Source organism: Hemicordylus capensis, chromosome 2, assembly GCF_027244095.1.
Source record: "Hemicordylus capensis ecotype Gifberg chromosome 2, rHemCap1.1.pri, whole genome shotgun sequence".
NCBI classification, from domain to species: Eukaryota; Metazoa; Chordata; class Lepidosauria; order Squamata; family Cordylidae; genus Hemicordylus; species Hemicordylus capensis.
Window position 1 is genome coordinate 190,352,554 of NC_069658.1, and position 27,052 is coordinate 190,379,605.

General features: G+C 45.5%; 1 protein-coding gene across 3 annotated transcripts in view; it reads right to left on the reverse strand.

Annotated features, from left to right (window-relative positions):
* Positions 1–27,052, reverse strand: part of COLGALT1 (collagen beta(1-O)galactosyltransferase 1) — a 72,100-nt gene that overhangs the window by 34,178 nt on the left and 10,870 nt on the right. The window contains exons 1-2 of one of the 3 annotated variants that reach the window (XM_053299278.1): positions 16,248–16,266; positions 3,939–4,049 (exon numbers count right to left, since the gene is read on the reverse strand). In XM_053299278.1, coding sequence (XP_053155253.1) covers positions 3,939–3,994 — 56 coding nt within the window. In that variant the 5' untranslated portion in view covers positions 3,995–4,049; positions 16,248–16,266. Of the gene's footprint in view, positions 1–3,938; positions 4,050–9,281; positions 9,583–16,247; positions 16,267–27,052 lie in introns of those variants that run through there. The other 2 variants (XM_053299276.1, XM_053299277.1) reach the window with 2 other exon arrangements.

Here is a 27,052-nt window from a genome sequence, read left to right on the forward strand (position 1 = left end):
CATGTAGATCATGGGAGCAAACAGGATCTCTCAGAATCTTACGTTCAAGTATCCAAATATGTGGGAAGGAATGGAAGGAAGGAGGATCTTTTGCCACTTAGGACATACACAACCCAGCATTTTGAGTGGGGTGGTTGTACTTCAACTTCACAGGGCCCTGTCTAGTCCATTCCATACCATGATGCCAAGCTTAGAGAACCTTTGTTGAAAATCAGTATACAAGTATTTGTAGTAGTAGATACCATGATGATGGTAGCTGAATCTGCTGAAAGACAGAGAAAAACTGCCCACCCTTCAGAATGGCAATGTAAGGCCAACACCTTTTTGGTTTCAAAAAAAGATTAGCCATGTTCATAGCAGTTAAGTATCAACAGCTATTGCCCACGAGAGGCATTATAGCTTTGAACACCAGAAGCTAGAGACAAACAACAGAAAAAGGGCATTATCTTCAAATTCTGCTTGTGGACACCCAGAGGCATCTAGCTGGCTGTTCTTCAAAGTAGAATGCTGGACGAAGCAGACCCCCTCACTAAAACAGCAAGCTAATTCTTAGATTTTTAGTTAAACTCTCTGGAGCTCTTGATTTGTTCTGCCTCAACTGGAAGCCCTTAAAAAGGCACACACACACCTTTTGTGCTCTTGTGATTACAGAACATAAATCAAAATAAACGTAACAACTCTCCCTGTCATGTCCGAGTAGAAGCAGCAAGAGCTGCAGTCATTGCTTATTAAAAGCAGGTTATTCAGGGACTTTGTAAGTCCACATGGCTTCAATCCAGCTACAAAGTATATACAAATAAATATGAATTTGTCCTCTAACATGGAATCCAGCATGGTACATCTTGAGCAGATTTTCACCTCATGTTTGCATTTATAAAATGCACCGTGATCCTACATACGCTTTCTCAGAAGTAAGCCTCCCTGAATTCAATGGAGCTTGTACAATAAGGATTTTAACTGAAGTTTGGATATTTGTCTCCCCCATAGGCCCTCGAAAATGACATTCCCAAATGCCTCCCAGTTCATAAGCCCATAGAGACCCAGATGAGAGTCTCTAACAGTGTTATGCCTATTCCAGATGCCTGCAAGGTTGCAGCTCAAGTGCAGAGTATAATTTCTAATACAGAAAAGGAGAACTTTGGGATCTCAGCAGTCTTTTTTTTTTTAAGAAGCATTTATTTTTCAAAAGCAGCTTCAGCTGCATTGCCCTTATAGCTGCAGACAGAGCCTCAAAACATCTGAGCAGAGTGTTTGGTGAAGTTTCAAACTCCTAGGCCATGTGGATGGGGCACGGGGGAAGAGACAATCAAGAGTCAAAGTAGTCAGCATTCAGGGCCCTTCAAACTGCTTTGTCCCTCCCTTGTGGCTACAGATTCCTAGTATCAGCGGCATATCTAGGGCAGGGCAAGCAGGGCACGTGTCCCGGGCGCCACTTGAAGGGGGCGCCATTTTGTAAAAATTAAAAAAAAAATTAAAATGGCTGCCGAAAACAAAATGGCCACCGTGCATGCTCAAATGGCCTCTGTGAGGCCCTAGGTCATGCCAGGCATTGCAGAGGCCATTTGAGCATGCGTGGTGGCCATTTTGTTTTCAGTGGCCTTTTTTTTTTAAGATTATTTTTTAAAATGGCCACTGCACATGCTCAAATGGTACCTGCGAGGCCCTAGAGTCCAGTGGTGGGAGGGGGAAACCTTTGCAACCACCCCCCATAGGCTTTAGGAAGCCCCCCCAAAGGGACTACAGGTTAAAAAAATAAAAATAATAATATAATATAAGACACTGACTGTACACATATTCAGATTGGCACTATGAACAGAGAATCAGGGCTTGTGAATACTGAGCTGACGCTTATGACCTAGGATTGTATTCATTTGCTCTTACTTTGCTTCTTGTGATAAGTGAGTTAAATGTGATGTCTTGCTAATATGGCTATTAATGGTGAGTTTGTCTTTGAATCAGTGTGAAATCCTTAATATTAAGGCCCAGTGGGAGTTTCTTGCTCTCTTTCTCTCATTTTAACTGTCTTTCTGAAATACTAGAATATATTCCAAGCAGTGACACAGTTTACTCTGCATATCCTTTAATTATTTACAGAGTATCTGGGAAAAGTCAAATTCTCCATTGATTTTTAAAACTTATGTAATGGTGATGCTACAATGCATAGCAGAGTATCAGACAGACACTTCTATTTAGTTTTCCAAGTACACCTCCACATAGTATTTGGGTATTTCATGAGCCCCAGCATACTGAAATTTGTAGTTTTCCAGCATTTTTGGTCTGGCTAAGTCCACTGCTAAATATTTTTTGAAATATTAAAAGATTAACGAGCCTGACTTGTATTTTTCAGCTGATATTATGGTAAAGTTATCTGAAAGATGGGTGTCAGATGCTTGGACAGGGGGGCACAATTTCAGTGTTTGCCCTAGGCGCTATTTTCCCTAGATACGCCTCTGCCTAGTATCTACATTCTCCTGTTCCCATGCTCCATGTCCCTTGAAAAATTCAAATCCTGAAGGGAAAAGCAAGTTATGAAAAATGAATTCATTTGGATTTTGTACTCAAACTATAAATGTGGTTACTCCCGTTAGAACCTGGGACTTCTTTATTTAGCACAGATCTCATAGAGACTGACTTGCAACTCAGGCTGACAAACCAAGTTTTCCTACATAAAAGCAACTGCTTTGCAAGAATCAATCAAACAATACATTTATTACAGTCAGACACCAGCAGAGCCTTGAATGGAAATTAAGCAAGAATGGAAATTAAGCAAAACTACAACTGAGCCTGCTATTGAAACAATTGTTCCCTTCTTAATTCTTTGTATCTGTTTTTCTTATGAACCCTTTCTATTTCACAATAAAGATCATGACCCACCTTTAGGCTCCATAGGACAATCCATAAACAGGATTGCATGCATGCTGCAATTCTATGGGGACACAGAAAAGTGCAGAACGTGCTACTAGGTGGAAAAATCAATTTCTGGAGAATCTTAACCCTTTTTTAAAATCAAATTTCTAGCCCTTATGACACCAAAGATGCACTTCAAAAATATGAACAATGCCGGCTAAAATCTCAGACAGTAAATACAAATACAATGAATATTGACATACCGCTTTTCCAAAAAAAAAAGTTCCAAAAGTGGTTTACATAGATATAAACAGATAAATAAAATTGCTCCCTGTCCCCAAAGAGCTCACAATCTAAAAAATAAAAATAAAAGATAGACACTGGAGAGATGCTGTTCTGGGGCTGGATAAGGCCACTTGCTCTCCCCCTGATAAATAAAGAGTGCCAAAATGAGGCTTCTGGTGTCTTAGGGTCAAGTTACATTGCCTTGCATAAAACCCTGTCCTTTGTCTTGATTAGGAAAACCAGAATAAATAATACATATGGTAGAATTATGTAAAATAAGAAGAAAGCATTGAAATATATTCAGTTTGCATAGTTCATTCACACAGTCAAATTTAGTTTTTCTTGGAGCAGAATTTGGATTTTTTTTTTTTAATTTAGTGCACAATATTGATAGCCCTAGCTCTCAATCTATATAATGCATGCTTACAGGTAAGCCATACCTGATCCAGCTTTCTTATATCCCCAACATGCCATTTTTAGATGTGGGGAGCCACAGACTAGCTTCAGATGCATGCACCCTCTCTCACTGCACATAGAACCTTCAGAGTGAGCAGAGGCCAACTGAAGTAGATTTACACATATGATCCAATCTACCCCTCTTTTGTGGGCCATTTGTGAAACAGACCTCTATGCCTGCAAAATGTAATACAGGAAGGAGATTGCACTGCAGAATCAAGTTCTGCCTACAGAGCAGTCCCTACTTTCTCCTTAGGAACTGATTCCATCTTCAAAATCAAGCCTTTTCTCCAGCTCTCTTCAAACACTCAAATGCAGACCACATTCCCTTAATGTACTCCCTTACTCACCTGGGCTTATCCGAGGGCCGCCACTCCACAGAGTGGTACAGGCTTTGAACATTCATCAGCCACTCCCGAAGCACTGCCGTTGTGTTGTCCACATTGTGATCAGTTGCCACCCTGGAGACACATAGGATAATGAAACATGGCCAAGAATTCAGAATTCCTATTAATTCAGGCTTGTGCATAGTCACTCACCAGAATGACCCGGAAAATAGAGCACCAGTATTTCAGCATCCACACAGATTCCCTGTGGGGTTCAGAGCATAACCTGTGCTGGTCGTTACCTAGAAAGACAATCCCTTTCTGGGAAGAGACCCATGGAAGACAAAACTCTGGGTAAACTACTCCACTATTCACTCATCTTCTCCAGAAAATAGATGAATGTATTTTTATCCTGCAGTGCATCCATGCCATTGCTGCTTCCTCAAACCTCATCCCATCCCTTTGTCCACTTCAACATTGATTGTAGCAGTGGCTCCACATGGATTTGTATGCTTGCCGGCAGAAGGTTCCAAGTTCCTTCCCTGGCATCTCCAAGATAGGGCTGAGAGAGACCCCTGCCTGCAGCCTTGGAGAAGCCGCTGCCAGTCTGTGTAGACAATACTGAGCTACACGGACCAATGGTTTGACTCGGTATAAGGCAGTTTCCTATGTTCCTATGGATCTTACTAGGGCCAGGGGCAGGTGTGTTATTTCCACAGAGAGCCCCGTATTCAAGACCCAGAGCAGAAGTGGTTTGCTCCCTAGTGTTGGGAGGGGGCACAAAGTAGGAAGATTTACCTCCTCCCTAGCAGAAATGCAGCTTATTGAGCAACCTCTTGGCAAAGTTGGCCAACCAAAAATTCAAACAGCAACAGCTTCAAGAAACTGCAAATGCATACATAAATAATGAACCTCTTCTCATGATCATTGAGAAGGGCTAGAGGGCAGTCTGCAGGGAAGGCGAGTTCAACTTACCTTCCCTGCAGACGACTGAGCTGGCATTGCCGGGGGCACTCCCCACTCGCCCAGATGATTCTCCACATGCCGAGGCAGTGGGGAGGTTCAGGGGCTGGGATGTGTTGTCCCAGCCCCTGGAAATACAGTGATGCACCCTGCAGGTGTGGGGTGCATCATGGGGATCCCCCCTCCCCTCCCCTCCGTGTGGCTGCCACATAATCAAGAAAACAGGGTTACGGGAGTGCTCGCTCCCTGAACTTCGTTTTCAAGGGTGGTTTCATAGGCGGGTTTGCCACCGTGTTGCTTCTGGAATCAGGCCTGATCCCAGCGGCTCACACACGCGTGCAAAACTGGGCTGGGCTCCCTGAGCCCAGTTTTGCACACGAGTTTGAATCGCCTCCAATCAGTCTCCCTCTTCTAAATTCCTCACCCCCAGGTATGCACTGATTTCTACTCTGCAGTACACATGAGTGCTTCTGTTTTGCCAGCACTGGTTCTTTGGCAGTCCATATGAATAACTGTAGAGCAGGGCAGGCTGAACAATCTACCTACTGTGAGGGGAAAGGCACCTGTCTTTTCCTGGGAAGTTTCAGGTTTGCATTACCCCAAACCCTCTTTATTCAGACCAGTGCTCTAAATCTGCCAGGAAGGAATTTAAACTACTTTATCCAGAGCAATTCTGAATCTACCAAAAAGGAATTTAAGTAGTGACTTATCTACTCAGATAAACATCTCTTTTTTACCAGGTTGTACTCTGGTATAATTTACTGAAATAAATAACAGACTTAGAGGACTATTTATTAAAAACTGATAAATATAATCTGTGAAGGGCACTGATCCATAATACTAGAGGGCAGGTTATTGAAGATTCCCCATTATCTACTGGATTGTGCACTAACACAGAGGCTAAAAGACGACTACTTTACTGGTATGTATACATACATACATACACACACACACAAAGTGGTTTATGCTTCTAAAGACTGTTTTAAATCAAGAATGGCATTTTTATAATGAAAACATCCTAATAGTCCATATATGAAAAAAATAGTCTGTATTCAAGACAGACTATTACAGTCACTACCTTACAGACTCGTGTGTAATGCTACTGAAATAAATAGGACAAGTAAACTTGTCCCACTAATTTCACTAGCAATACTCATGAGTAACTTAGTCCAGATGTAGGCCGGTGACTGTAACCGCCAAGTCCTCTGATCAGGAGGCAGTGAAGCTGTGTCCTAATCACTAGTCAGGGAGTTGGAAAGGCGGGAGGGCTCCCTTACAAGCCTCAAAAGTATTCCCAGGGGTTCATGCACCCCTGGTTGTGAACTACTGAGCTAAACAATGAAGCCATACATGCCTCTCAGCAAGCCTTGACCTCTGCTGCTGCCCACCCACCCACTCTTGAAACCTAGCCTTACGCCCACTCGGTTTCTCAACCACCCTCTCTCCTATTGCCACTCACCACTAAGATCCCATTCTGGCTCTTTTGGCCTCCTTGCCTACAAATAAACATATGACTGTTCTCTCTGTTACCTTTCTTCCTCTTCTAGAACCAGGCACACTTCCCTTCTGCTTTTTAAATGCATTCCCAGCATTTTCAAACAGCAGCTTTCTTGCACTTCCTCATATTTCAGGAGACTGAACTGCAAAGAGGTGCTAGGCAAGCTACCACTTTTCAGTCCCTGTCCCACCACCACCAAGAAAATAGTTAGGGTTGAAATATTTAGTTTGTTAATTAGAAAGACTGGTGGAAAACCTTTTGACTGATTAGAATTGGTGCTCCTGATTGATTAGGCAGATTCTCAAGAAGATTTTTAATACAATGGACAAAAAGTGTGTGGAGACCACAGTTTTAGAAGAGGCTTGTGGAAGGAATGACTCTTACACAAGTATCTCTGTAACACACATGCAGATCATCTAAAAACAGAAAATGAGTCTTTTCTCCAAAACTATAGTTTTAGTCAATGTAAACATATGCAGGCTGAAGCAATCAATCCACTGATTAAAACTCATACAATTATTAATCAACTATGATTTATTTAGTAAAGTGGCCACACTAGTAATAATACTGACTTATTCAAGGCCTGTATAAAAGGATTACTAAAATAAGGTGGAAAGCATTTTAAATACCTCAAATGCTAATTATTCATCATCCAACAATCTGGTTTGGCATTTAGTGGCTTTGTGAATATTGTGGGCAATATGCTAGATGCCTTGGAGTGGAAAGTTGTCCCATCCTCTTGTTGCTGGGATTCCACAGTCTCTTGTGTAAATGATGCACATGCATCTTGCAAACCCTGTAGCAAGATATCCCTTAAATCAGGGATCCTCAATGTTGGGCCCCCAGGAATGGACACCCCAAATCCATATCATCTTGCCTGTTTTAAACTTCTATATGCCAGTCCTAATTGCAGCATAGAGAAAAGATGTTTAGAACACATTTATCCACATCTTTCTGTCACTTAGACTTCATGTTGAAGACCAGGATGTTAGTCAAAGCATACCTTTTGGGTAAAGATCACTCCCAGTCCCAACACATTAACAATCCTCCTCCCCAGAAATCAGAGTTTACAAAGAGCATGTCTTTCTTAAGCGCACACACAGATGCAGGAGTGAGATCCTTGAAGCCACCTAAGCCTGATAAATTGCCATGTGTGAATCAGCCTTTAGAGATCACTAAGGTGAACCCCTATCTCACACAATGCCTGATGCTTTCCATCCTCCTGGCCAGTTGCCCGAACAGGAGTGTGGAAAGACAGGAGAGAGAAATTGCATAGTTTCAGTGTTTTCATTATTAATATTATTTATTAATTATTATTTTCATCACTACTTTCTGAAGCAGCCAGGTGTCTGAAAGATAAGCTGATACTCCGCAAAATTGTGTGTGCATGTGTGGAGAGGCACGCACAATTTGGGCCTCTTGACAATTTTTTATTAGATCACCCAGCATTCCGTGTGTGTGTGTCCGTATATGTCCCTAGCAACTTCGCAACACCTGGACCAATATGAACCAAATTGGGTACAGTTGTAGGGACACACAGGCACACCTCAATGGTGTAGTTTGTGTTGATGTCATCCACCCCGATCCAAGATGGCAGACATGTAAACTTTTGAGGCACAAGTGGACTAACTTGTGAACCGGTTAACTGATTTGAACCAAATTTGCTACAGCTGTAGGGACACATAGGGATACCCAAATGGTGTGGTGTGATGATGATGCCATCCACTCCTTTTCAAAATGGCGGCCATGTGAACATCTGAGGTGCAAGTAGGCTAATTTGTAGACTGTCTAACTAAATTAGGTACAGTTGTAGTGAGTGCCATGCGGGGACACCTCAACAGCATAGTTTGTGATATCATCCACCACAATTCAAGATGGCAGACACGTAAACCTTTGAGGTGCAAGTGGGCTAACTTGTGAACTGGTTAACCAATTTGAACCAAATTTGCTACAGCTCTAGGAACACATAGGGATACCTCAATGGTGAAGATTGTGACAATGTCATCCAACCCAATTCAAGATGGCAGACACAAACTTTTGAGGTGCAAGTGCACTAACTTGTGGACAGTCTAACCAATTTGAACCAAATTTGCTACAGCTCTAGGAACACATAGGGATGCCCCAATGGTGTAGTTTGTAATGATGACATCCACACCAATCCAGGATGGCAGCCACATGAACATTTGAGGTGCAAGAGATCTAACTTGTGGACCTCAATTTGCACCAAATTTAGTCCAGTTGTAAAGACAGTGAAAGGAAAGTAGGCTGATTAGCCCTAACAAGAACAACTTGTTTTGTTTTAAAGCTGATCCTATCCACACTTGCTCAGAGCTGTTTGTACAATCCTATGCATGTTTACTCAAGTGTTTGCTGAGGCATATTCCCTACGAAGCATGTTTAGGATTCCAGTTAGTCCTACTGCGCTGAATAGCACTTGCTAAAAGAAAGCCCCTTTTCATTTCAGCGCAGTGGGACGTTAAACACACATCTCCACGAATCAGCATCAATCTCCAGGTGACTGAAAGCAAGCAAGGAGATATAATAGCTTGATACTGCGAAGAATTGGGGTGTGTGGGGGATAGGAATCGTTTCAGGTAGAGTTGGCAATCCTTTCTTGGTCCAAAGGTAGTCGTGGCAGGATGAGTAGTCAATACTGAGACTACCCGGCTGACTTCCAGTCTACCACACGTTGTCAGTTAGACAAATAGGACGGGGATGGCGGGGGGGAGATAACTTCATTGCTGGCAACCGTAATAAGCAATTTTAGCCGGCCTGCGTTCCTTGCGGGAGGGGGTCGGGTGGCAGTAATTACTCCAGATAACATAATGCGAAGTAAAAAGAGAGGAAGGCGGCGAACGCTGGGTAGGGAAGCTTCCCCCATAAGGCAGCCTCCGCCTGCCACTCACCAGAGCGCGATACGGTCCTTTGGGTGCCGCAGCCTCTCGATGCAGCCGAGCGCTGCCGGCAGAGAGTGAGCAGCGTTACGGGCCAGCAGCGCCAGCAGCACCCGAGGAGGCCGCAGCGGGGATTCGGGCACCCAGCGTTCCTCGGGGAAGTAGCCCCCCGCCCGGCGCGGACTCCACGCCGCCAGCGCCACCAAGCACAGCCAGAGCCACCGGGGCTTCATCGCCGAGCCGCTGCCACCACTGCCTCGCCTGCCCTCCTCCTCCTCCAACAGGAAACGGAGCCTTAAAGGCACAGGACAATCGGCCGCTTCGGTTCCTGTCCTCCGAGAGAAATGCGAACGGGGAAAAGAAAACTTTTGCGCGAGGGTGGGATGCCTGGACGCGGCGCGCCTTCCCTTTAAGAAGTCTTTTGGGAGGGGACACCCTCAAATCGCGGCTCGCCTTCGTTAGGCGGCCTTAAACAGATTGGGAACGGACAAAAGAGAGTCGTCGTGCTTTACACAATTAGTTGCGGGGATTCGCTGCTACAAGATATGGTGGTGACGGCAGCTACGGACTTGCGTGGTTTTAAGAGGCGAATAAGACAAATGAAATGCATGGAGGAGCTTAGGTCTAAAAGTCACAGTGACTATGCAGAATGGAACCTCAAGTCCAGAGGCAGTATACCTCAGTTGCGGGGTGGGACCCGCGCAACAGCAGGCGAGAGGTGTTGCCTTCACGCCCTGCCTTGGGGCTTCCTTCAGGCATCAGGCTCGTAGCCAGTGGAAAGCATAATGCTGAGCTAGAAGTTTTCGTCTGACTTTTTTGTGTCCTAAAGCAACCGCCTAATTCTATCGGCAAAGCCCCCCTCAACATATGTTATATTTATTACTAGCTGACTCGTCCTCCCCCACACACCCCCTCAGCCCCACCTCGTCCTCTCCCCCCACCCACCCCCTCAGCCCCACCTCGTCCTCTACCCCCCCCACACCCCCTCAGCCCCACCTCGTCCTCTACCCCCCCCACACCCCCTCAGCCCCACCTCGTCCTCTCCCCCCCACACCCCCTCAGCCCCACCTCGTCCTCTCCCCCCCACACCCCCTCAGCCCCACCTCGTCCTCTCCCCCCCACACCCCCTCAGCCCCACCTCGTCCTCTCCCCCCCCACACCCCCTCAGCCCCACCTCGTCCTCTCCCCCCACACACCCCCTCAGCCCCACCTCGTCCTCTCCCCCCCACACCCCCTCAGCCCCACCTCGTCCTCCCCCACACACACCTTCAGCCCCCCCTCGTCCTCCCCCCACACCCACCTTCAGCCCCCCCTCGTCCTCCCCCCACACCCATTCAGCCCCCCTCGTCCTCCCCCCACACCCATTCAGCCCCCCTCGTCCTCCCCCCACACCCATTCAGCCCCACTCGTCCTCCCCACACACCCCTTCAGCCCCCCTCGTCCTCCCCCTCACACACCTTCAGCCCCCCTCGTCCTCCCCCCCACACACACCTTCAGCCCCACCTCGTCCTCCCCCCACACACACCTTCAGCCCCACCTCGTCCTCCCCCACACACACACCTTCAGCCCCACCTCGTCCTCCCCCCACACACACACCTTCAGCCCCACCTCATCCTCTCCCCCACACCCCTTCAGCCCCACCTCGTCCTCCCCCCCACACCCCTTCAGCCCCACCTCGTCCTCCCCCCACACCCCTTCAGCCCCACCTCGTCCTCCCCCCACACACACCTTCAGCCCCCTAGTCCTCCCCCACACACACCTTCAGCCCCCTAGTCCTCCCCCACACACACCTTCAGCCTCCCTCGTCCTCCCCCACACACCTTCAGCCTCCCTCGTCCTCCCCCACACACCTTCAGCCCCACCTCGTCCTCTCCCCCACACACCTTCAGCCCCACCTCGTCCTCTCCCCCACACACCTTAAGCCCCCCCCCACACACACACCATTTAAAAGTCTTCAGAAAACTTGAGGGTCTTGCTGAAAACCAAGAATGGGATACTCTTATTTCAACAGTGAGCATGTTCCAAAGCCCTGCCATAGCCACAGAGCTATGTTGCCACCAAATGAACCTGGGCCAACTGTAACCCGACCTCTCCAGATGATCTTAGTAGGCGACAGGGTTCATGACAAAGAAGGTGCTCTCTTAAATACCCTGGACCCAAGCCATTAATGTATATCTTCATAATGTATATTAAGATATTAATAAAAACTTGCCCTACAGAGCTGCAGTTGAAACAATTCTTGAAATATTGTATATAAAGTGATGTGAACACTCCAAAGGAAACTAGTCATAGATGTGTCTTTTAGCTCTATAACCAGCAACCTACCTCAATAACTGGTTTTCTTGTGCACCAACAAGAAAGAATCATAGAATTTTAGAGGCAGAGGTGAGTTTGCAGGTCATCTAGTCCAACCTCCTGCTCAGAGCAGAAGTACAAAGGCCTGTGGGAATTCCTGTGTCTTCCCTCTTAAGTGGCATGTCATATGCTGCTGGTTGTGGCTTTGACTAACAGACTAACTGTATAGTGTAGATGTGAGGAGTACAATTAAACCAAAGATTTAGCCAAGTTGAAGACAGATCATCCTGAAGAGAATCTATCTATTTGGTCGCTAACTATTTGGTCGCTAAGAGTTGATACTGACTTGACAGCACTTAATCAATCAATATGTAAGACATCATCCCAATGCCTGGTCCCCCTCTCTTTTAAACTGTATTTTAAACTATCTTGAAAAAGATCAGATAAACTTTAATGTGCTTGGAATGATAAAGTGATTACAACTTCTTTCTATTCAGGGATTCCTTTATGCAGCCATTTCCCCCTGATAAGAAAGCTGGCTTAAAGTAGTACTCCCTGCCAACAGTGCAAACTTCTTCACCCTTTAATTTACTTCTGCTGACTCTATAAATATGAAGAACATGGGTCTGCTTCTTTCAAACATGTCAGACTGAATTTTGGCCTCATTGCACTAAGTGGGTTTGTAATCAACCATTCTTGGGCTTCTTCTAACATCTGCCTTGTTTGGGATGGCCAGCTGAGCATCTACAAGTGACTTCTAGGTTCATTTCTTGTTGGAACCATTTGGTGGCTGAAAGTGCAGCTGACAACCCCTCACCAATCTCCTGTGATAAATCCACTCCACTCAGCTAGAAAATGCTTTTGCAAATAAAGTGATGTGGGAAATGGCGCCTCAGTCAGACTGCCCCCTTAGAACATCTGGAGTTGCATCAGACCAAGGCTGTCATCCAAGGACAAACAAGGCTGAGGATTTCCATAGATATTTCCCTGTTCCGTTGCTGGAAGGGACATCACAACATCATAGTTTCCTTGCTAGAACAGACTGAAGGCCCCACTAGTCCAGCACTTCATTTCCTACCAAGGCCTACCAGCTGCCCCAGAAAGCTCACAAATGCAGCATGATGCTGATTCCAGCCATTCAAATAGGGCAGGAAGAGTGGACAGAGAGAAATTGCAACCTAACCCTTTGCATATCTCCTTGGAAGTAAGTTCTGCTCAGTTGCTAAAATTGGTTTTAATTATATTTGATTTTTCAAAATTATTGCTATGATTGGTTTTACTGTAAGATTTTTGTTGCTTGCTTTTGGTTGGCTATTTTACATTGGTTGGGGAAAGGCAACAAATTAATTTCAAAGTATTATTATATAATTGGAACTTACCCCCAAGTAAGTGTGTAGTCATGTAGACCAAACCTAATCAAGTTTACTCAGAAGTAAACCACAGGTGAATGAATCTCATTTCTAGTGCCTGTGCACATTTTAGCACATGCATGGACACTGAAAGCCTAACGATGTTTTATGCAGACACATGTAATAGTTTAAATATTTATCAGCTACATTTCAGTCAAAAGCTCCCAAAGCCATGTACATATTAAAGACACAATCTAAAAAAATCATCTCAAAAACAGTATAAGGCCATCAGGACTAGGAACCATTGATAGGCCTATCCTCCATGGGTCCTTCTGACACATTGGATGCAAACCTTTGAGGATTTTAAATGCGATCATCAGCACCCTGAAGAGGGCTCGGAAACAAATCAGAAGACAGTGAATATCTAACGGTAGTCACATGCTCCAAATAACAAGCTCCTGCACTTCAAAGGTCTCATTGGCCATCACTTGACCATCCAGGAACAGCACTGTGTACAGGTGCACCCCCTAGCTGTGAACTTGATTCTTCAGGTAGTGTGCTGCCCAGGGATGGCCCAAGATGTTGCAGTGCCTGAGATGAGGTACCGAATGCTGCTTTGCCCCATACCAGTGGGGGCCAACTCCCTTTCAAAACAGAACCTTGCAAGCTTTGAAAATGGTATGGGGTTCTGGGGAGGAGAGAAGGTTGCCAGCAGCCTCTTTCTTCTCTCCTTGTGCTTCTTGCAAGCTTTGCAAGGAGTTGGAAAAGGGGCACATCTTGCAACGTTTGCAAGGGTCAGATTGGTCTCAAAGAGCTGCTCCAATGATGGCAGTGGGGTGTGTCGCTGCCCTGCTGGCAACCCAATAATCTGCTGCCTGAGGCAGCCATCCCACCTTGCCTCATGAAAGGGCCACCCCTGGTGCTACCCCATCCAGAACATTATCCTGATGACCCTTCTTATATCCGAAGAAACACTTCCTGCTAGAGGATCAAGGTCAGAGAAGCAAGGTGAAGAGATTGCTTAGCAGTTTCCCTCAGGGGTGTAGGGACCGTTTGGCAAGGGAGGATGACCGTCCCCCAGCCACCAGGTTTGGGGAGGCAAGGCACCCCCTCACCCTCAGCTGGAGTCACCAAGGCACCTCTTCGGCCAGGGCCCCCCTTGACCCCTCCCTACCCAGCCGGCAAACATAGTGCTCGTGGGGCTGGGGGAGCAAAGCATACACCTCTCCTCCCCAGCTGGTGTTTCCCAGCCAGCTAGCATTTCAATGAGGTGCTGACTGGGGAGGATGGGAGAGGATTGTCCCTACTGTGGAGGCAGGGAAAGGAGCTCCCAGTCAGCAATTCAATGAACCACTGAGTGGGGAAGCTCTGCAGGGGCCAGCTGGTGCCATCCCGAATACTGACGATGCTCCCTGCATCTGACATCAGAAGCAGGGGGCGTGGCTTGGGGTGTGCATGCTTCATGCGTGTGCACTTGACAATCACAAAAGGAAGGGGAGCCGCCAGCAGGACTACCTCTTCCAGCCACTCAAGTGCTCCCTACGCCCCTGGTTTCCGTGCTCCAAATCACACACCTGGAAGTAGCTTTCCCTGTTTAAAAAGGGCCATTGGAATTACAGCTTTTACATGCATCTGTGCATAACATCTAGCTTGGCTCTAGGCCAAAACGTAGGGCACTGCCTGAGGGTTCACACTCTGCAGACAAGGCTTAGTATGAACATTTGATACTCTTATCAAACAACAATGTTTTCCTCATTTGTCAAAAAACAACCCTCTCTGCTTTGAAATCAATGCAATGCTATGGCAAGGTAAATGAATACAACAGGCAGAGAAGAGCTTTGAGCAATGTGCAGTCTGAGGAGGATGGGGGAGGCACTTGGGTGGTGACCCTCAGGTTGAGAAGAGGCATACTAGCACTGTCCTTGTTTAAATCTGGAGGGAATGAGTTCATGATGCATATGAGATGAGGCAACAAATCTACCCAAAGGGTGCGACTTGCAATCCTTTCCCCTTTAATTTCCCCCCCTGTATTACTTGTGTCTATCACAGGGGCAGACAACTCTAAACATTTCTCTTTACCCCTTAGCTCAAGGTTGACTCAGCCTTCCAGCCTTCCGAGGTCGGTAAAATGAGTACCCAGAATGTTGGGGGCAATATGCTAAATCATTGTAAACCGCTTAGAAAGCTCCGGCTGTAGAGCGGTATATAAATGTAAGTGCTATTGCTATTGCTATTAATAGCAAGTAGTGGCATTAGGCATGGGGATGAACCAACCAGAGATCCAAGACTGAATGGAAAGGTTTAAAGTTTATGTTTTTTTAAAAAACAATGTTTTTATTCAGGTTCAAATGAATATACAGTATACTGTAGCTAATTGCAGTTCAGTTCCACAATTTAAAGCATCATGCCCTTTCTAGTCTGTTATTGAAGGACAGTGACTATGGTCTTTGGAGTTAGTTCTCTCCTCCACTCAGACCCAGATTTAAAGCTTTACTTCTCCCTTTAACACTGCAAGCCTCTTCACACAAGTAACTAAACTTGGGTTATCTGTCCTCTAATCCAGGGTTACATACTCGTGTGAATCATGGCAAATGCTCCAAACCCTGGTAGTCTGGATCTGGGTAATCCTGCTTCTAACCCTTGCTCTTAACCCAGTTTAGTGAAGAGCAGGGGCCCCAGTACCTAGACTTGTCTATAGTGTGCTCGGTTTTCCTGGTGTTTCCATGTCCTGGCAGCCAGCCACCATGTTTGTGAGAGAGCGCTATGGCTCGAGGGGCTGCTAGCTGTGGATGTGCCACTCTGCACAGCACTCTCTGGTCCCCAGGCTAGCAGTAGCTTGAATAGGGCTGGGTCTGCCTCCTGCCCCCCCCCCCCCACACCTGTGGCCAGAATGAGGCTGATGACATAATAGGCATTCCCATCTTCTGGCTGCACAGTGCATTGTGGGAAGGTTCTCCCGCTTCTCAGCAGACTTCCCAGCTCCGAGCTTGCCACTGCGGCCCTCGTGTGTGTGTGCTAGGCTTGCAGAGCCCAATAGAGGTTCTGCTCATCTGTCCAGCAGGGGTTAAGATCTCTTCCAAACCACCCTCTTCTGATCATGTGCGGGCCCAGCATATCTCCTAGCATCACAGTTGCAGCCTTTGTTAGCAACAATTACTGGTCTCACTTTTCACAGGGTATGCCCACTGTGTCCACTTAGGAGATCAGAAGTCTACACAGTATCTTTCGCAGAAGTATCTTTTGAAGGATATCTATTTCACTCTTTCCTTCAGCCAACTCTCTTTGACTTGATTACGATCCCATCCCTTAATTTCTCTCCTAGTCTCAGCATTACCAAATAGCACCGTTTCCTTCCTTTTCCACTGATCCTTCTCCTCAGTCCCCAACTGTCATTTTGCAACTGAACTCAGCTGTCACTCATCTACATAATTCTCAGCTGAGAATACAGCCACACGCCCTGAACAAGGCCCTCCTAGTAACCGTCCCTCAGCCAACTACTAATCCTTTGTATCATGGAATCTCCACAAAGGGCATTGCTTCTAGGAAGGCTTTGGCTCAAGTACTGCTCTTTTTACCAGTTAAACACCAGTAGCCACATTCCTCCTTGGCTAGATGGCAGTGCAGACTACAGTACAGACCCCACAGTTCAGTGGCCATGTTCAGTCCCACAGTAGCTCCAGTTAAAATAGGTGCACTGCTTGACCCCCTGGTGACCACTGCAAGCCAGGCAATATTGGGGGAAATGGTCCAAAGGTATGCATCAGTGTAAGGCAGCTTCATATATTCATAAACAGAGGGATGCTCACAGGGCCGGACTGGGGGCACTGAGAGGGCAGTGGAATATATGTGGGGAGGGGGCCAGGTTTTGAGCAGAATGGGTACTTAAGGGTGGGGGAGTATTCACTGCTGCCAAGTACAGCAGGGCACAGAGGTGCCCTGTTAGTGGGGTGCACCGGGAATATGCCCTGTTGCCCTGTGGGCCAGTCAGAGTCTGGATGCTCAACAGAAAGCTCCTCCATGCAAAAAACACCCCCCACACATAAGTCTAGCTTTTATGGGGAAGCTGCCTCATACTGATTGAAATCATTGCACCATCTTGCTAGTATTGTCTACTCTGACCTGCAATGGCTCTCCATGGTCTTGAGCAGAGTCCTTTTTCAGCACCTGCAACTTTAACTGGAAATGCTGGAAATCCTCAACCTGGGACCTTGTACACCAAAGCATGCTTGAACACTGTGCTACAGTCTCTCCCTTGCAATCTAAGGTGGCCCAGTCCATCAGTCTTTCAAACAAGCCAGTTTTCTTTGTATAGACATTTTTCGCATGGAGGAGCATTCCTTATGAGCCCCCATACAATCCAGGTTTACCATCTCATTTGCTGTTTGGGAGAACAGCAAATGAGGTGAACAAAATGTAGATTATTCCAGACTGACCCTTTGGCAACTACAAGTGTAATCGTCCCAAACAGACATACAATAATGTCGCTATGTCTGCACATCTTGTACAAGCTTATAAGAACAATAAATGAATGCTACATGTAAGAAAACACCTGGCGAGTTTTACTGCAGAACAAGAGTTTTTAGGATTCAAAGTGTTATGTTAACCACTCATTTTTTAAAAGGATATAATTTTGTGGTTTTCAAAGAAACAAGCCCCAAGCAGATGGCTCTGTAATTTTTCATCTTTTCTAAATATGCCCAAGCTGCTGGTACCAAATGATTCATAACTGCATGACAGGCAAAAAGAGTTGATTATGTTCTATGTCCTCAAGGCCAAGACTTAACTTGCATTGGGCTGCCTCCACATGTGCCTTTTTAATTTATGTTGCTACACCCAGGATAACTTCAGCAGCAAATTCCTTTGCTAGAATTAGCATGCAGAATTCTGTGGCCATTTGATTCATCCTGCTTTCTTCCAAGATAACAAACATAGTAGGAAAAACAGTGTGCCTGGCTATCTCAAACTCTCTTGCAAGAAGTAAGAAGTGTACTGTTTTGGGGTGGCTGAGTTCAATTTGCAGCTTGGAAGGGGTAAAAGCAGCTAGCTCTCTGCAACCCCTGACTTGCCCTCTGTAAATGTCCATCCAACTTCTCTACCATGGTAACTCAGATTTTACACTGAGCAAGCCAAAATTAGTCAGATTTGCATGCATAATTTGTTCCAGAGGAGAGACAGCAGGGCTGTCTCTAGGGGGGTGCAGGGCTAGGGGTGAATCAGCAAGTGTGAGGGCCCCTTAACATGTCACATGATTACACAATCATACGACTGATGACATACTGTGTAAATAGTGTGAGCAAGTAAGTGAGTGAGTTTTTGGAGATGTCCAACCAGCTTGGTCATATAGTGCATTTGTAGGGGGATGGGGGGAGTTAAAAGCACAACACATGCCCCTTGCTTCATAGTTCTTACTCAGACATTCTGGATTGCTAACCAACTTGAGCATAGTGCATGTACAAATAAAATAAACATACTTTAGATGTTTACAGTTAGCTCTACTATCACTAGTTGTGAAGTACTCTATGGATAGAGAGAACTCTTTCTGGCAGCTTTAGTGCAGTAGAAAAATTTATTATAAGTCATGAAACAAGCCACGTATAGGACTTTTAAAAATATTTTTAGAAAAAATTCAAAAAATATTAAGAACAAACAATTTGTCCAAACCATTTCAATTACAACATTCAGAGCTCACCCACCCTGCCCTATGTCTGTGGCCGATATCAAAGCCCTATGCCAAGTCATTCTAGGGGTTCTAAAGGGGTGCTTTTACCCTTTTTTAAAAAAAATCAAGGCAAAGGGCAGATTCCTCCACATGGGGGTGGAATGATGGTCGGGGAGCGGGGGCAGGTGGCTTCAGTTCCAAAGGTTTTTATAATTTTCTGCCATGAAACAAGCCACTTGTGGGACCTTTTTTATATTTTTAGAAAAAAATATTAAAAATAAGCAATTTCTCCATTCAATTTCAATATTCAGAGCCCTCCCACCCTGCCCTATATCTGTGCCCAGTATCAAAGCCCTATGGGAAGTCATTCCATAAATATAAAAGGGGAATTATGAAAAAAGGGGAATCCCATACCTTTCATTGCTGGCTCTGAGAAGGAGGAGGAAGGCAAAAGCTCTCAGCACAGCCCAGGGTTGTAGGGCAGGGAGGGCAGAGGGTGTGCACAGTGCTCTGGTGGGCAGCCAGCACTGGCCACTCTGCCTCCTGGCTGGAGAGCTTCAGAAAACTGGGAGGCCTTCAGGGAGGCCTGCTCCCGTGGAGAAGCCCTTGGAAGCCCAGCTGCTGAACAGCTGAGAGTCAGTCCAGGAAAGGGAGCTGTAGCAACCTCTCCTCTTGTGCAGGGAGCCTTTGGATAGCAGGCTAGCCTGCGAGTGTCTCCTACAGGCTGAGGCTCTACAGGGTGGCCAAGCTGTGAGTGGGGAGGAAGGTCAATCTTTGAAGGGCAGGCTGCTCCCCTGTGGAGCCTGTCCCAGTGCAGGGTCTGGGGTGATCGCCCTGGTCACCCCACCCTAAGAACGGGCCTGAGAGACAGAACCATACAGAATTGTCTTCTGAGCTTCTATTAGCCATTGTTGGTCTATTTCAGTTATCTTTACGATTTCTCAAGTGGAGGCCTCTTTGGCACAAAACCTTCAGTGTGAGAGCCATTTCCCACTCTGCTGACCTCTGCTTTCCACAGTGTAAGGAGCGATGTTTACAGAGATGGAGCCCTCTCTTAAGAACTCTAGGGGGAAAGCACTGTGTAGGTCTACACTTCCCAGCACTCTGTGCATGCCTTCCAGGATGGTGCAGGGGCTCAAGAAAGCAAATTTTCCCTTAAAGGAGCCCCCCCCCCAATCATCTCCACATAGTGTCAGGGGAACTGTGCAGAATATTTAGCTTTGGCAGAAGCTTCATGCAGGTCCAATAAACAATTAGTCAGGGAGCCACACTTAGGGTTGATGGGAGCTGCCATGGGTTCCGGGCCTTGCAATGAGGAACAATGGTATATTATCTCAGCATCCCTAAGGACTAGAAATATCTTTAGTTTTAAAACAATCAAAATGGAGATAAATTTCACAGTGTGCTTGAGAGTATGACACACACAGCCTTCACTGTCAGCCTCTGCTGACAGGTGAATGTAACATTTCCTTGTTCTCTTGAATTGGGGACTTTCAGAAGCTAAGATTTTTACTGTGTTAGAAGAATAATCCCAATTTCCCTTATACACCAACCAATGACTTTTCCATTACAGTCTAGCCTGTTGATACGATGCCTGTCTGTGGAAAGTCAACAGAACTTGTTACTGCTTTCTGCTGTAATGGATTAAAACATTTTTAAAGGACAACTTCCAAAAGGGCATATACGGTAATATAAGAGGGTTTTTAAATAGGACAAAGACTGGCTCTTTCAGGAACTCATGTGAACCACAAGGGAAGGTTTGCCAAGGTTTTTTAAAAAGACATCATTGCAGTTCTTTGCCACAAACATAAAAATTTTCTCCCAAAGCACTGGAAAACCCAGTTCAGTTTCACAGTGCAACAAAAATGGACTTTAATCAACATCAGCCAGTGGAACATTTAGTACCAATGGGGCAAGAAAAATGAAGAAGAGATTAGAGGCACAGGCAGAAGTCGTTCTAATGAAGGAATCCTTTTTAACTTTAGTATTTATGGCTCTAAGTTACTTTAGCATGGAAATTACAATGTGTGTACTGTATTTTTTAAACCACGGGGAAGGCCTAACTGCTGCAAACAGTGTTTTCAGCCAAAACACACTGTTCTCTCTGTGGCAGGAGAACATGGCAGGCACAGGCAGGGAGATGGTGGTAGCTAAACCCTGATGTATAGATTTAAAATTTAAAAACCCAATTAGGATCTTTTTTTTAAAAAGATTCCCACATAGGATACAATTTTTAAAAAATTAATACAATTTTTAATTACAAAGAAATAACTCATAATAACTCACAACATCAAAAACAATCAGAACACAAGCCCCCCAAAAGGCATTAAAATAATCACACACCAAAAATAAAGCAGCAGGGCAGAAAAACATATCACTTATAAGGGGAGCAGCTTAGTGAGAGAGTACCTGCTTTATTTGCAGAAGCTTTGAGGATTAATCCCTGGTGTTACAAGTTAGGAAGAGTTCAGATAAGAGCTCAAATAAGCATTCAGATCTGGGAAAGACCATTGTCGGAGACTTTGTGGAGATCTGAGACTGCTAATCAGAGACAACACTGGACTAGACAGGCCAGCTCAGTATCAGGCAGGAGCACAATAGCGGAGCACTGCCATGCATACAGCAGGTTCCGGGTTCAAGTCCCAACATCTCCAGATGTAGCAGGGAAAGACCTCTGTCTGAAACTCTGGAGAGCCATTGCTGATTAGCGCAGACAATAATAATCTAGATAGACTAATTTACTTGGTGGTATAAGATAGTTTTATTTTATTATCTATCACACTTGTATGCCACCTCAAACATTCGTCTCTGGGCAGCTCACAAGAAAAAATGTTAAAACACAAAAATAAAAACCTTACAACTGTTTAAAACCACAATTAAATTAAAAAGCTTGGGTAAAAAGGTAGGTCTTTAAATATCTTTTTAAATATCTTTTTTAGTCAGAGATGGGGAGGCTCGCATCTCGACAGGAGTGCATTCCAGAGTCTCGAGGCAGCAACAGAGAAGGCCCACCCCTGAGTAGCCACCAGATGAACTGGTGGCAGCTGCAAATCGACCTCTCCGGATGATCTCAATGGGCAATGGGACTCAAAGTGAAAAAGACATTCTTTTAAATAAACAGGGCCTAAGCTGTTTAGGGCTTTATAGGTTATAACCACCACCTTGAATTTTGCCTGGAAATTTATTGGTAGCCATTGATAGCTCTTTTAATATAGGAGTAATATGGTCTCCAAGATGACCTGGAGACCAACCTGGCTGCCACATTCTGTACCAATTGCACATTCTGGACTACGTAAAAAGCCAGCCCCACATAGAGTCCGGAGGTTACTAATCTATGTACCACCATTCTGAGGTCATTCATCTGAAGAAACACATGCAGCTGTCATATCAGCCAAAGCTATCAGAAAGAACCTCTGGCCACCGTCTAAACCTGGGATACCAGGGAGCGTTGTGGATCTAAAGCACTCCCAGACTGCGCACCTGTTCCTTCTGGGGAAGTGTGATCCCATCCAGAACAGGCAGATCAACATCATCTCCCAAGCTTCGACCCCGAACAATAAGTACCTCCACCTTATCTAGATTCAGTTTGTTATCCCTCATCCAGCCCATTACCACCTCGAGACAGGCATTTAGGGAGGTTGTGCCTTCTCCTGATGATGTTGACATGGAGAAATAGATTTGGGTGTCATCAGCATACTGAGAACACCTTGCTGTAAATCTCCTGATGATCTCTCCAAGTGGTTTCATGTAGATATTAAAAAGCAATGGAGATAGTATGAAGTCCTGGGGAAACACCATACAAAAGTATACATTCAGAAGAACGACAGTGTCCAAGCGTCACCATCTGGAATCTGCCCGTGAGGTAGGAGTGGAACCACTGCAAAGCAGTGCCTCCCACCCCCAACCCTTTCAGACGCTCCAGAAGGATACTATGGTTGATAGTATTGAAAGCCACCAAGATATCCAAAAGGACCAACAGAGTCACACTTCTTCTGTCAATTTCCAGTTGGAGATCATCCATCAGGCCGACCGAGGCAGTCTCCACCCCATAGCCCACCCAAAAGCCGGTTTGAAATGGGTCTAGATAATCAGTTTCCTCCAATTCTGCCTGGAGCTGGGAGGCCACCACCCTCTCAATTACCTTGCCCAACCATGGAAGGTTGGAGACAGGCCTATAGTTGTTTAACTCTGAGGTATCCATAGGAACACAGGAAGCTGCCATATACTGAGTCAGACCATTTGTCCATCTAGCTCAGTATTGTCAACACAGACTGGCAGTGGCTTCTCCAAGGTTTCAGGCATGAATCTCTCTCAGCCCTATCTTGGAGATGCCAGGGAGGGAAATTGGAACCTAGATGTTCTTCCCAGAGTGGCTCCATCCCCTCAGGGGAATATCTTACAGTGCTCACACATGTAGTCTCCCATTCATATGCAACCAGGGCAGACCCTGCTTAGCTAAGGGAACAAATCATGCTTGTTACCACAAGGCCAGCTCTCCTCCAACACAGGCTTCTTCAAAGAGTTCTAAATTACCTCCTTAAGACAAGGAAGCATCCTGCCCTCCCTCAGAGAAGCATTTATAATCTCTACCAGGCTCTCTACCACAATGTCTTATACAGCAAAATATAATAATTAGGGCATACTGGACCCTGGCCTGCCTTGAGTGACTAAAGCTTATCCTAAACAGTGATTGTTGGAGATACCACAATGCGCATGCAGACTTGGTCCATGTGTTCTGGGATTGCTCCATTATACAGTTTATACAACGTTTCTGAAAAGGTATTATCACAATAAACATGACACTGAACACTAATTTAGAACTGAAGGACAAAAATGTAATATTGGGCTACATCCCAAATACATGGAGCCTAGATTTGAGTTCCAGACAATGGCTACTGAGAGGTGTATTAGTGGCAAAATGGTTAATATTGCAACACTGGAAGGCAACTAATGCTCCTGAAGTAGAGGAATGGGTACAAGATTTATTTGATCAAGCTTCACATGAAAAATGGACCTTCACCAAGGACAATAAATCAGAAAAGTGGTTAAGGATTTGGCACAAGATCTATATGTACACTAAAAGACAACCATGCATTTTCTAATCTCCTTAGCACTAAATCCACTTGGGTACATATAGCTTACAGTAATTTCTTCTTCTCTTCTCATAAGAACAGCCCTGCTGGATTAGGCCCAAGGCCTATCTAGTCCAGCATCCTGTTTCACACAGTAACCCACCAGATACTTCTGAGAAGCCCTCAGGCAAGAGGTGAGGACATGCCCTTTCTATTGATGTTGTACCCGTGCAACTGGTATTTAGAGGCATCTTGCCTTTGAGGCTGGAGGTGGCCTATAGCCACCAGATTAGTCACCATTGATAGACCTGTCCTCCATGAATTTGTCTAAGCCCCTTTTAAAGCCATCCAAACTAATGGCCACTACTACATCCCATGGCAGAGAATTCCATAGATTAATTATGCAATGTCTTCAGTGTAATGGGATGACCCCTGGTTCTAGTGTTGTGAGAGAGGGAGAAAAATTTCTCTCTGCCCACTCTCTTTACTCCATGCATAATCTTAAACACCTCTATAGTGTCTCCCCATAGTTGCCTCTTTTCCAAAGTAAAAACTCAGACTTTATGGAGTTCCTCAGGGTTCCATTCTGTCACCAATGCTTTTTAACATCTACATGAAACTGCTGGTTGAGGTCATCAAGGATTTGGTGCTGGGTTGTTATCAATATGCTGATGACAATGACACTCAAATCTATTTATCCTTGTCAACAATATCAGGAAATGGCATTAGCCCCTTAAATGCCTGCCTACAAGCAGTAATGGGCTGGATGAGGGATAATAAACTGAAGCTGAATCCAAACAAGACAGAGGTGCTCATTGTTGGGGATCATAATCTGCAAAGGCAGGATAGAGCTTCCTGTTCTGGACAAGGTTACCCTCCCCCGGAAAAAACAGGTCCATAGCTTGGGAGAGCTCTTGGACCTGGGTCTCACTCTGGTGCCTCAAGTTGAAGCTGTAGCCAGGAATGCTTTTTACCAGCTGTAATTGATTTGACAACTCTGCCTGTTTTTTGAGGAGAATGACCTCAAAACAATGTACAGCTGGTACATTGTTTGCTGGTACACCAGCTGGTACACCAGCTGGTAACCTCCAGGTTGGACTATTGCAATATACCCTATGTAGCACTGCCTTTGTACATAGTTTGGAAATTTCAGTTAGTTCAAAATGCGGCTGTCAGACTGAGACCACATTATGCCTGTTCTTAAACAGTTGCACTGGCTGCTGATATGTTTCTGAGCAAAGTACAAAGTGCTGGTTATTACCTTTAAACCCTGAATGGCTTAGGTACAGGATACCTGAGAGAGCGCCTTTCTCTACAAGATCCCCACTGCTCATTAAGATCACCAGGAGGGTCTGTCTTTGAGTGTTACCAGTTCATCTGGTGGTGACCTGGGACTGGGCCTTCTCAGTTGTCGCCCCTGGGTGGTGGAATGCTCTCACTGTGGATATAAGAGGATTATCTTCCTTGGAGGCCTTCAGGAGAGCCTTAAAGACCCATCTGTTTAGCCTGGCTTTTAATATTATCTAGTTTTAAATTAGTTTTAATCTGGTTTATATGGCTTGGGGTGGGGGGAATGTTGTGTGTTTTTGATCATCTAAACTACCCTGAGCCACTTTAGGAAGGGTGGTATATAAATTGAATGAACGAATGAATGAATGAATAAAATAAAACACCCGGCCTAGATGCTGTAGCCTTGCCTCATAAAGATGGTGCTCCAGGGTGCTTTCCAGACTAGACCCTACAACGGGGTCAGGACGTATCTCGGAAGTGTGCTTCTACACTTCCTGCATCTTGACATCACAGTCCCTACACGAGCAGCAGGGTGCCGTTCACATTTCCTATGCCTTGTTTCAAATTTAATTGCTGCGATATAGAGCTAGGACGTCATATCTAGCGTGGAAAAGTTGCTGTTCTTTCATGTTGTTAGTTGCTGCAAGACTGCTACCCATGCTGTTGACATATCAAATGTGACTTGCCCAAACGGAGGCATTTTGCTGCTGCTGAGCAGCTAGTCTGGAAAGCGCCCAGGCCCCTGATCGTCTTAGTTTGCCCACTGCTGCACCTTTTCAGTTTTACAATATCCTTCTTAAGAAAGATACAGTGACCAGAACTGCATGCAGTACTCCAAATGTGGCTGCACCATAGATTTGTATAAGGGCATTATAATATTAGCATTTTTATATTCAGTCCCCTTCCTAATAATCCCTAGCATGGAATTTGCCTTTTTAAAAAAAAATAAATAAACACAGCTGCTGCTCACTGAGTCAACACTTTCAACGAGCTGTCCACCATGACGCCAAGATCTCTCTCCTGGTCAGTCACTGACAGCTCAGACCCCATCAGTATATATGTGCAGTTGGGGTTCTTTTTGCCCCAATATGCATAACTTTACACTTGCTTACACTGAACCGCAGCCACCAATTTGTCACCCACTCACCCAGTTTGGAGAGATCCTTTTGGAGCTCCTCACAATCTGTTTTGAATTTTACTACCCTAAATATTTTAGTGTCATCTGCAAATTTGGCCACTTCACTGGTTACCCCTACTTCTAGATCATTGATGAATAAATTAAAAAGCACCGGTCCCAGTACATATCCCTAGGGGACCCCACTTCTTACTTCCCTCCATTGTGAAAACTGCCCATTTATTCCTACCCTCTGTTTCCTGTCCTTCAATCATTTACCAATCCATACATGAACTAGTTCCCTTATTCCATGACTGCTAAGATTGCTCAGGAGCTTTCGGTGGGGAACACCATTCCCTCTAAGCTGCATGTATGCGCACACACTCCAAGCCCCCACCGCCCGCACAGCGATCCCAAAGAGCCACTCACTCGCCCACTGCTGGCTACTGATCCCCTGGTCTCCCAGAGAGTGCTGCTTCCTCTGCAGTGGCTGATCACCCCACCCACCATCTCCTCTCTCTTGATGTTGCTCCTCAGCTCCCAGTTGTTTCCCTTTCCACCCTCCACCTCTCCCCACAGTTGGTTTCTTGTGGGGCAAGATCAGGGAATTGACTCAAAGTCCCGTTGCCTGTTTGCTACTGCTGCCACATGGGCTCTTGCTAGGGCAGATTGGAACCTGATGGGGTCCTTTATTTTTGGACGAATACCAGAGTTGGGGTGGGTAAGAGGGTGAGATAAATGATAAAGGGGAACTGAATATGTTGTAAATAAAAAAAAGTTCAATAAAAAAGCTTTCTGGGAAAGCCAAAGAAATGCAGAGTAGGAGCTTGAAAAGCCTCTCAAAACAAGAATATTCCACAATGCTGGTGCCACTCTTGAAAAAAGCCCTGCACCTAGGGAACAGTGGTCCCTCTAATTTTTTTTCATCTCTGAGCAGAATGAGTTTTGTTCTGGGTGGCAGTATCAAGGCAACGTGTGCACACATGCATTCAGAATGAGGCCTT